Here is an 11,929-nt window from a genome sequence, read left to right as displayed (position 1 = left end):
CAAACCTTCTCTAAGAAGCCTTCTGGCTTCCCCTGTCTCTCCTCCTCCTAACTCCTTCCAAGGCACACTGGACAGTATACAAACTACACCTGTACAGACCGCAGTTAGATTTCCTGCTCCTGTCTCATACAGGCAAGCCGTAACTAATGGCCGTGCCACTCCGGAGATCTTAGAGGACAAACCTTACCAGAAACAAATGTCACAAAGTTTGTACTTAAGATGTCCTAGGGACTGTCACCAATGCCGATAGGGACACCATGCCAAGCTCACCAACTCACTGAGAAGTGAGCTGAGGCTGGAGGAGGTGTTGCATGTGGGACTGAAGTTTTAAATTAACCTGGTCAGAGGCCCGAGAAATGCAATGAGGCTGTTTGGGTAGCTGGAGGTAATATGATATGGAGGCAGAGAATATCAGTATGGGGCTCTGCTACCCAGCTGCAGACAGGGGTTCACCTAGAACAGCTGAGGGCAGGTCCTAGAAAAGTAGAAGTGTTTTCATGTTTACGCCCTAAGAAGCTGAGCCTGTCAAAAAACTGGTTTTATCTTGAGGCAAAGGCTGTTGGTGGCCTTTGCCTTCCTGCTTGCCTTCCTGGACTTTGGCTCGGCTTGGGCAGTGGAGGGTACAGCCCCCGGCTAGCCGACTAGAGCTATGCCACTTTCCCGGGCCAGTCGTCTTGCGCCCAGAATACCGTCTGATCTGGGCCCAGGAGGCTCAAGGGACAACTGCTGAGGGATTTCTGAGAAATAGTTTTCATACTCAGAAGAGGCACTGGCAGCAAAAGGAGAAGGCCCTTGTGGCTCTTATCTTTCTTCTTGCTCAGAACACTGTGCTCAAAGCTTAGCTTGGAGCTGAGACAACCACCAGGAAACCATGATAGAGCTGTGATCTTTGCCACGGACACAAAATGAGGAGGTGGTGGCATGAGGGACATACCTGTGCTGTCCCTGTGCTATAGGAAAATGGTGACTTTGGAGAGCTCAACTGTTCAGTTTCATCCAGTGACAGGCCTTAAGCCCGGGTTCTCTGTCCTGGAGTCCCGGAAGCCCCCTGATAAAGCTGTTTCTGAATCGAGGCTTCTAGGAAGCAAGGAGACTCTTCCTTGAGTTGGCCTGTTCCTTTTTGCACTAATGGATTTAAATTTCCTGCACTCATCACAGATTGTCCTTTTTGTTCCCAGTTTTGCTCTTGGTATAGCAAATATATGATTATTAGTCACTTTGGATAATTCCCTTTCTCAGTAGGCCAGCCTTCAGAGTACCCTTATGGTCGTTAGTGGGCTCCCGGGGCTGACAGGTGTAAAACTCCCAGTTGTGTGCTCAGCCCGAGGGTGAGGCATTGCTGTGTGCTCCCAGGCTGAACTGGTTTGGGGGCTAATGGCCTATTAGAGAAATGCACACTCCCCAGAGGACACATCTGGCAGAAGGCCTCTTCTAGGAAAGGGGTTATTCCCTGAGAGAAATCCACTCCATCAGGTTGAGGTGGGACTGGAGCTCCCTGCCTTTCCTTCTCTGCCACAGAGGTGGGCATGTGACCCAGGCTGGACCTATGACTCTCTCAGGGTTCATTCTTGTCCAATAACTTACCATACACTGGACAGGGAATGATTTCATTTGTTTTTCTAGTATCTTGTTTTCATTACCTATGGCCAGAGGAGCCTCTGGATCTCTCTGGAAACTACTTTTCATGTGGTTATCTCACCTTCTAAACTGTCTTCCTGCAGAACCACTTCTTCCTGAACTTCCAGGTCCTCCCTGCTAAAATTATTGGGGTGCAGGAACCTCCTCTCTCTCCCCCCACAGCCCCAGTTGTTTCCCACATAATCCTGATTCAAGGCCTCTACCAGCCCAACGCACTGGGCCTTAGGCAGCATGTTGGGGAGCAAAGTGGCAGGGCCTCCGTCCTGCATTGGTGCTGGAGAGCCACCGACAATCACCTACGTGGCAGGCAGGGCGTGTTCGCCACAGTAGCGTGCAAGTGAGGAGCATTATCTTCCCAAACGTACCTGACTTGGCCTTATTTTGCCCCTGTTTTCAGGGTTCTCATGATTGTGTCATGAGAGCAGGAATGACTTGTAGATCTTTCTCTTTCTTAATATTCTCCTTCCCCCAAATCCAAGCACCTCTCTCATTTCTCTTATTCCTTCTCAAAACATGAAATTTCCACTTACTTTCTAATAAAACATTTTAGTCAGTCCTGGCTATCCTGATGACAAACGACTTCCATAGTGGCCTTTATTATTGTTCCAAATACTCATGGTCCTTCCCCCAGCTCCATCCTTGCTGCCCCCCTGCAACACACAACACCCACCCCTGAAGATTATACCTCCCTACCTTTTGAACTCAGGAGTGGCCATGTGGCTTGCTTGGGCCCCTAAGACGTAAGCAGAAATAACAGAGTCACTTTTAAGCAGAGGCCTAAGGAACAGCTCTCATTCTGTCTCTTCCCCTCCTTCTTTTGTTGTTATTGTTTTGTTTTTTGGTTTTAACAACAGATATTTCTTAAAGATCTGAAGGCTAGAAGTCCAAGATCAAGGTGTCAGCAGGGTTGGTTTTTTTCTGAGGCCTTTTTCCTTAGCTTGCAGATGGCTCCCATCTTCCTTTGTCCTCACGTGCTCTTTCCTCTGTGCACACACATATCTCGGGCACCATGTTCCTGGTGCCACCATGCTGGGCTCAGGGGTATGCTCTCCACCTAATTTTGTACACAGGGCTGACCAAAGATGGTGATTCCAGCTCAGTCTCCAGAGTAAAGTACGTCCACTGTTGGCAGGACCTGACTCAGCCACTCCATTTTCAGAATTATGACGTGGTCTGGGCTGGAGATCAAGTCAGCCAGCCATGCCTCCAGGTAAAACACCAATGGGTCTCCTAGTTCCTGCACAGGAATCCGTCATAGCTGGATGTGAATCTGTGGTGGCAGAAGTGATGACCTTGGTGGCCTCTCCAGGAACTGGGCAGGCATCCGTCGTCAGTCTGGGCCTTAACAGCACCTGCGCTGTCGACCATGTGAGGACCAGCAGCCCAAGAGCAAGTTCTGAGTGGCTCCCTCAGAGCTCCAGCCTCTTTCCTCCCACTCTGTGAGGACACTGGAAGGGGTCCTTGAGTGAAGACGGTATAAAGCAGGAATGCAGCTGACACACAGTAAACACCGGATGGAAGTAAAGTGTGAGTCTCTTTTGTTGTCAGCCATGGAGGTTTGGGGCCTTAGCCTCAGCTGATTGACAGATCCTCTCAGGTTCTAATCAACAGGCCCTCTGTCTCCACAGCCCAGAGTCCTCTCTGCCTCAGGGTGTGCCCTGGAACTGCAACACTGGGCCCAAGGCAGTGGGGAGTAGGACTGTCTTGTCTGTTCTGGGGTCTTGGAGGGCCTAAAGCTGGGGTCTTTGTACTTGACTTCCTGCCACCGTATGCCCTCTGCTCAAGCCTCCATCTGGTCTGACCAGCTCCATTCCAGCTGCCCTGCTTTCCCAGGGCCCTTGGCTTGGAATAATAAAACTCCCACAATTTCTTTTTCCAGAGCAAAGGACATAGCTTACCCAAGAGTGGTCAGTGGTTTCATTTTAAATGTCCACACCGCTTGGAAGTACACATAATCATATAAAATTATTTTTATTAAAATAGAAAAGCTTTCCAGTATATTGCATTGAAGACATTTATATAGAAAAAGCAATTGCAACAAACATGCTACATCAGCACTGAAATATTCTGAAAGCTTTAAGTGCCCACTTTTAAACATATTTTGGTATAATGAACATATCCCTACATATTTCAAAGGGTACGTATAATACTGAAAAAAATACTTCATGTAACATCTAAGTTTAGGTGCATACCAACAGGAAGCATTACATTGAATAGCTTATTTCAAACTGTGAAACACATTCAAAGTATTCAATTGCTTAGACAACATGCAAACACTTTAATACTTAGATTGACATTTTTAAATATATAAACCACAAGTCTTTATAATTCTATATCAAAAAAGAAAGTCAGACAGAACACTTACCCACACTGTGAATATCACAAAAAGCAATGTGTCTTCATGAACGGAAAGTACTGGGTTAACACACATGATTGTCATTTTACAAATATGGCTATTTACCTTCTTCATAATAAAATAGAAATATCATGTATTATTTACACGAACTACTAATTATTTCACTTTTTGGCAAGTATATAAGTAGCAGCAATTGGTTTAAAGATTGATCTTTAAAAACTCTTAAGTTTAACTTGGATGAATACCGAACAATATATATCAGTTAATATAAAAAGGCATAATGCAATATGCTTTGATGTGGTATAATTTCTCCCTTTCACAAAAGTCATACACACATTAGTAATCACTCAGCCTATTGTGTACAATGTATCTCATAAATGCCACTTCCTTAGCTGGCTTTGCTGAACATAATAGATGGGTTCCTGAATTAAATTTCTGCAAATTAAATTTGCCTGATGATTTATATGATAATTCCAAAGATGCATTATCTTTATTTCACACTCTAAAATGGCTCTTCACAGTGACCCCTAGCTTCTAGATAGAGTAGGTAATTATCTGTAAACACACACACACTAGGGGCACCTTAGTATTTAAAGGAACTCCGAAATGAAGTTTCTGGGTGTGAAGCTTATAGTAAAGTGAGTTATCTTTCTAAAAAGTTATCATCTCACTTAACCAATGGTTCCTAATTTGTTTTACAGCGTGGGATGACCCATCTAATGAGCAAAGTATAAAGTGTAAGGCAGTGATCCACCAAAAGAAGACATCCTCTTTTCATTAGTATTTGGAAGAACATATTTTGACATTTGTAAGAATAAAACAAAACCCCTAATATTGGCAGATTAAAAAAAAATACTGTGTGGTGAACAGAGGTGACAAGTGCTTTTCCTTGGCCACTATTCAACTACAAACCAGGAGTCCTGCATGTCTCTCATAAGGTAGAAAAACTCGATGGAGGAACATTTTGCACTTTTCACGGGCGGTCAGTTACGTGTCCAGACCATGTGCAAAGCAGGGCTCAGGCTGAGGAGGACGAGGCAGGAGGGCCAGGGGGCTCTGGCCTCGATACCGGCCGATGGCACACTGCTTGAGACCTGTACCTGGGAAATGATGAGGGCAGACAGAGGGACATGGGACGCCAGAGTGGGGCTGTCGGAGTTGATGAGGGATTCGATCTTCTCTGCTTCTTTATTGCAGGCCTCAATCTGGGAAAGGAGAATCAGATTTTAAAATCTACAACCACAGAACCTGTGAAAAGGTCAAGTCAGACACGATGCACATATATCCCAGCAGAGAATATGCTTTCTCTTTCCTTTTCTGAGCCAAAGTAACATTTTAATATAGTCTTAATTATACCAATAGTAATAGCACCGAGGGAAATTAAATCAGAAAAGAAATGATGCAAAATGCCACTGCCCTTACCACTCAGCCACGTTCAGACATTACCTTCCCACAGTAAGACACAGTCCCAGGCAATGGACTTTCAGTGCTTCCTTACCCATCCCAGAGGACAGCAATGGGGCTTTACTCCTGACTGGCCGTTTACAAACCGCTTGTATTCACTCCCCTCACTGGAGCCCCCACTGTTCTGATGCTGACACTTGGGCCCACAGCAGTGAGGATCACCTCTAGAGTATGAGGAAGAAAAATGGAGTCCATAAGACCAGGCCCGGTGGGCTTCTCCTCCCAAGTGGGAGCACAGCCCCCATGCGGCCGGTGTCTTTTACGGCTGTGTCACTGCACGACCTGTACCAGCCGCTTCCCTCTCTGGGCCTCAGCTGCCTCATCCATACATAAGTAGATGCCCTCCATGAGTGCGTACTTGGAGCGACCCCTCATCTCGGTTCTCCCACTCCTTCACATTCTGCTGTCAGAGGTAAGCCCGGCTGCAGTCACCTGGGACACCTTCCCGACTGCCTTGCTTTTTCTGCTCCTGCCCTACCTAACTTTCCAAATCCTCCACTTCCTCCCCCTCCTAAATCCTCTAAACAAGAAGGCTGCACAAGGTGTGCTGAACCCCACCTGCAAAGCTTTTGGATAATGATCCACAGGAATGATCAGGATCACTATTTCGGATTCAATGCTGAAGTATCCAAATACGTCGCACTGCGGAACAGACACGTGCATGCGGATTTTCTGAAGTATTTCCAGAACTGTTATTGGCTTTTTGTTTGTTACCTGGGAAGAGAAAAAAAATTCTACTACCTGCATAAAAGAGGAATTCCTTATTACTGCCGAGGCTGCCTTGCTACCTTGCCTATTGGAACTCCCAAGTATGGGGCCCCAAAAGCCCCTGCTGGCTAAATTCGAAATCTACAGAGTCCATTCCAGAGGGCTTTTGTCTGACTCTGGAGCTTTGTAGCTTAAGATAAACACTTTCACCCGAAGCCCCCACTCCCTTTGAAGGCACTGTTCTGAGTTGGGAGCCACAGGAAAATGATGAAAGTCTTCCTATAAATATACAGTTATTTGAATTCAAACAGGATAATTTTCTAGGTAGCGGTAGTGTTGGCTGCTACATTTCTGGAACTCTGTGTCCTCAGAAGTGGAGCAGAAGTGATGGCACATTGAAGGGAAAGGGGCAAAGCAGGCACGGGAAGGTGGCGGGCTCTGGAACTGCCACCGGGGGAGGAATGGAGACTATGAGGGCAGGCAGCCTTGAAACCATCCAGGCATCTACCAGTCTCTGGCTGCTTGGTCTGCCTCCAGCCCTAACTCAACATACTATGCAAGCCAGGGGCCTCTTGTAAGGCAGGTCAGGCTTGCTGCGCAGAGCAAGGTCACCAAACAGCCAGAGTGCAGGGGAAAGGAGCACAGGACACCCTGAGTTCTACTAGTTATGAGCTATACAGCGTCGGGCAAGCTGCTTTTCTGTGAATTACTTTCTTCCTCTATAAATGGGACAACACATTCTATTCTGTGGATTACTGAGAAATTTATCAATAAGGTTTCAACTGTATGTGGCACATAAAGCGATTTACCTTCGCAATAGTATCCAGTTTTTCTTTGTCAAATAAAACTCTTAACATTCCAGCACATAATGGACAACAAGCACCTGCATAACAGAAACCATTTTATGCGTGTTCAGAATTAGAAAATTAGAATTCAAAATAGTCAGTGAAATACCCAACCCTTCATTTTGTGCTAGGAGAGTTGTAGTTATCCTCCCTGATGTACTTTTAGATATGTTCCCTCACCAACTGGGATCTTATTATCTATACATTTACCCAAATCCTTCCACCACCCTTGCTTTCATCCTTTACCACTTCTCAGGGCAACCCGTGATGGTATAAGGCAGGAGAGAGAGCTCGCCTTTCATGAGGTGTGGGGCCTGGACCCTGCCCTGCCTCAGAACTCACTGTGATCCCAGGGAAGTGCTTTCCTGTGCCTTTGATTTCCTGTCTGCAAAACAAGGGAGCAGACGTTTTAGGGATCCCATGAGTGTTTGATTCAAATTTAATCTTAAAAATTATATTTAAGCTGTTAAAAATGATGACAAAATATGAGAACATGGTCTTCAGGAAGAAAGAGGCTTTTTTTTTTTTGCTCACTGCTATGCCCCAGTGTCTAGAAGAGTCTCTGGCAAATAATAGAAGCTCAAGAAACACTTGATGAATCCAGGGATGGAGGAATGAACTTGTGAGACTCCAGATTAACCTGTTCTGTGCAGACACTGGATAAAGTCTTGTCTGTTACCTCTGTTTAACTGAAAAGTACAGCACCCTATGGTAAGTAGTTTAAGAAAACTTACTACTGGGGCACCTGGGTGGCTCAGGTGGTTAACTGTCTGCCTTTGGCTCAGGTCATGATCCCAGGGTCCTGGGATCAAGCCCTACATTGGGCTCCCTGCTCAGTGGGAGTCTGCTTCTCCCCCTCCCGGCCACTCCCCCTGTTTGTACTCTCTCTCTGTCAAATAAATAAGTAAAATCTTCTTAAAAAAAAAAAACCTGAAAAAAAAAACCCGTTACTCTTATAACACTCTGTATGAAACAAGACTTTCTTGATTATAGGCAACTAGATGCTAAGGCCAATCTAAGACCACTATCTTACATTTCTCTGAATTGCAAATGTTTGTGTTCCTCAAAAGTACTTCAATTATTCACTCATTGATTACTTAGTCTTTATTCATTAACTACTAGTTCTTTGTTTATTAACTTTATGATGAGTAAACTTTACACATTTGAGCTACTAACCATAATTTTAGTAATGAAATGTCACTTTATCTATTTATATATTGGTGTTTGGTGGGATTTTGCCTGAAAACGTTTGCCATATTGTTTTATTTATTTATTTAAGTGGATTTATTTATTTTCTTTTAAAGATTTTTATTTATTTATTTGACAGAGAGAGATCACAAGTAGGCAGAAAGGCAGGCAGAGAGAGAGGAGGAAGCAGGCTCCCCACCAAGCAGAGAGCCCCATGCGAGGCTCGATCCCAGGACCCCGGGACCATGACCTGAGCCAAAGGCAGAGGCTTTAACCCACCGAGCCACCCAGGCGCCCCTAAGTGGATTTATTTTTAAGTAATCTCTACACCCAATGTGGGGCTCAGACTCACAAATCTGAGACCAAGAGTTGCATGCTCTTTTGACTGAGCAGCTTGGCGCCCCTGCTATATTGTTTTAAATCCAATGGACAAGATGATGTCTAAAGTAATCTAGAGTTTTTTAAGGGGGACCCAGAGTAATGCATCTAATCAGCATCAGGTAGAGCCAAAACTTTTTTTTTCTTAAGATTTTATTTATTTAGAAAGAGAGAAAGAGAGATCATGAGCAGGGGAAGGGCAGACAGAGAAGGAGAAAGAGCATCTCAAGTAGACTCTGCACCGAGCACTGGAGCCTGAGGCAGGGTTTGATCTCACAACCCCAAGATCATGACCTGAGCCATAATCAAGACTTGGATGCTTACCTGACGGAGCCACCTAGGAGCCCCAGATCAAGACTTTTTGAAAAATTTAAGTAAATGAGTCAACTCTCTTTCTGAGTGACTCACTCCCTGGAGGTGGGTAAGTCTGTCCAATCCCACCCCAAATACTGCCAGCCTACCTGGTGGGATGATGGGTTTGCATTCAGTTGCAGAGAGCGAAGGACACTTGACCGCAGCACACTCAGCGACAGAACTGTACTCTGAGAGGACCCCAACCGCCTGGCAGGGCCCATAGTAATCAACAGCTACGCGATCTGAGTAAGCAGCACACACGCTACTGTAGGTCTCCCCATTTTGCCCACAGATGGGCTCCGTGGCTCTGCAGAAGGGCTGATGACAAACAAGGCACATTTAGCATATAAACCTCTGTAGTACACTTTTCCTAACCAAGAGCACAAAACAGAAAGGAAAAAAGATACAGGTATAAATTCCTGGACTCTCTTAATTAAGCTCCTAAGGTCAGCTAAACTTTGGGTTGGGGGTGGAGTCAATAGGGCTATCCCAAGATGAACTGAAATGATTACTTTGCTGAGCCTCTCTGGGACTTGGGTGCTCATTCCATGTGAACTGATATGAGATACTGCTTCCCCCACCCCACACTTCTATCATTCCCAAAGTACCTACCTGTTTGATGAAAACAAGATCAATCTCCATGCAAATTCAGAAGCCTTATCATTTCATGCTGGGTAGGGATAGGTAGAGGGAAGAGTGGAGAGCTCAGTGGGGTGCAGACTCTGGACCCATCAGGTAGGTTAGGCTAAGTAAGATAAAACTTATAGCCAGTAGGAGGGAACAAATAGGAAGAGAAGACTGGGAATTCAGAGTAGATGGTATCAGTGCACTTGGAACACAAGTTCTGAGGGAAAACAGACCTAGGGAGACATGCTGAAGGCATTCTCCTGCCAGTGAAGACCAGGAAATGAGAAGCAATCATGTCAGGTTTAGTTGGCTGTGAGTGGGGGCCCTGCAGTAGTGTGTGTGCGATTGTTCTTGGAGGTATTTTCTGGACACGAAATGCAAAAGGCTGCAAGATAAACTGATGTAAAAAGACATCAAGTCTTCAAGAAATTTTCACTCACTCTTCTACGAGTGGGACTTCAGTGGAAAGAGTGGGAAAGCACTCTTTTCTTGGTGGTTTTAACTTGCATTCTTCCTGGACCATTTGCTAATGAGGGCCACAGAAGGGGAAGTGAAAATGGTACTGACGCACCCCAGGGTGTGTAACTACATTATTTCCCTAATGGTGGGTGGCATGAGGCCACTCTGTTCTTGCTTGTCCACTAGATGCCCAAAGGTACCAACAGGAATAGGACAGCCCTCCAGAGTTAGGAAGAAAAAGCCAGGCTTGGGATGGCTCATTTTAATTCTCTAGATTTGAGAGGATTCATAGAAGACCCCCAAGTGGTCTTACTGTGATCTTACATAAGATCATCAACTGATTTTATGCTTAGATTTGTCAGCCAAACAACTGTACCTGGCAAGGGCCTTTGTATAAGAGGCTTTGCCCCCTCTGGTACAAAGTGCAGAGATTGCCATGTTCCATGTGGTTTGTGTCACAAACAGGATCGCGAACCTGGTCACATGTGAGCTGTCTTGGCAAACACTCATATTGGCTACATCCAAATTTATCAAAAGTTGTCAGGCAGACTTGTGGTCTGGGTATGCATCTGAAAAACACAAATGTGGCACCATCAGCCAGTGCTGCAAGTGGGGGTGGGCAATGATGGGGCCACTAAGGCACTGACAAGGGGCAAGAGGTTGAGGAAAAAGCAAGAGGGAAGTCTGAAAGAGTCCCTATCCCCAAGAGCTTATGTAGAGTAGGAGAGTCAAGCATGCATATGAAGTGAGTGAGTAGGTTCTACACAAAATGCCCATGGGAATGAGTCATTCTGATTCAGGAGCCTGGAGAAAGCAGCAGAAATAGGTGGTGTCCTGGTTGTCACCTGGGGGATAAGGAGGACTGCACTGGCCTGCCGGGCTGAGGAAGCAGCAGGAACAAAGGTGTGGTGTGACTACAGTGCTAGGGGAAAGGGGAGGTGACCCTGACGGCAGGAGCCAAGTTCACAGGGACAGAAGTGGCAGGATATGAGGGCTCATCAGGTGGGTTGGGGTCTGACACTAGAGGCCTTTTAGTCAATAATAAATTAAGCATTTCCTGGGGTTTAATTTCCAGCTTGGGTATTACTGAGTCTGTCTTAAGAGAAGGCTTCACAGTATGAGCTGAAAAACGCAGCCTTCTGTGCTTACAGGCTGAGGACCTGCCACTGGCTGGTTGTGAATCACGGAGACAATGCCATCCCACAAAGCTGGGTCTTCCTAGTAATGTCAGGACCTTGCCTCATTCTTTGATTTTTTTTTTTTTAAGATTTTATTTATTTATTTGTCAGAGAGAGTGAGCACAGGCAGACAGAGTGGCAGGCAGAGGCAGAGGGAGAAGCAGGCTCCCTGCTGAGCAAGGAGTCCGATGCGGAACTCAATCCCAGTACCCTGGGATCATGACCAGAGCCGAAGGCAGCCGCCCAACCAACTGAGCCACCCAGGCGTCCCACCTTGCCTCATTCTTACTTCCTAAACTTCCTTGGAGGGGCTGGGGATGATAGCTCTTCGTTAGACTTTTCTGCTCTTTCATTTCTACATTGGCATTTATAACTTTCTATAAGGAGACCTATTAAAATGTTGAGGTTTCACTGGGCCTTGAAATAACAGGATACACAAATGTTAGTCTGTACAATAAAAGGAGAACAATATAGCAGCTAGCATTATTTTGATTTCAAAGGAAATGACCTCTAATCTCTTTATGGATAAGTCTCCTGCTCTGAAATGACCACCAGCTCCATCACTACTACTTCATATGGCCGCCTTTTCTGATGGGATTTAAAATTAGAATGCACGTAGTTATGGTTTTTTGGAAATGTAAGACATTTGAAAAAAATAATGGGGAAGAATATTTAGAACTTCATTATCTATTAACATGGAAGGGATGAGAACCAAGAATATCAGGAGGCATCTG

The 11,929-nt window shown here is 45.4% G+C and overlaps 1 protein-coding gene across 1 annotated transcript in view; it reads right to left on the bottom strand.

Annotated features, from left to right (window-relative positions):
• Nucleotides 1-4,977: 4,977 nt before the first annotated feature.
• Nucleotides 4,978-11,929, bottom strand: part of RECK (reversion inducing cysteine rich protein with kazal motifs) — a gene marked incomplete at both ends in the record, with an annotated part of 75,704 nt that continues 68,752 nt past the window's right edge. Inside the window, 5 exons of the mRNA XM_080820071.1 lie at nt 4,978-5,199; nt 6,017-6,172; nt 6,976-7,049; nt 9,039-9,249; nt 10,394-10,586. Of these exons, the coding sequence (XP_080676197.1) occupies nt 4,978-5,199; nt 6,017-6,172; nt 6,976-7,049; nt 9,039-9,249; nt 10,394-10,586 (856 nt within the window). The remainder of the gene's footprint in view (nt 5,200-6,016; nt 6,173-6,975; nt 7,050-9,038; nt 9,250-10,393; nt 10,587-11,929) is intronic.

Source organism: Martes martes, assembly GCF_963455335.1.
Source record: "Martes martes genome assembly, chromosome: 12".
Classification (NCBI taxonomy): Eukaryota; Metazoa; Chordata; class Mammalia; order Carnivora; family Mustelidae; genus Martes; species Martes martes.
This window is presented reverse-complemented; position numbering and strand designations above follow the sequence as displayed.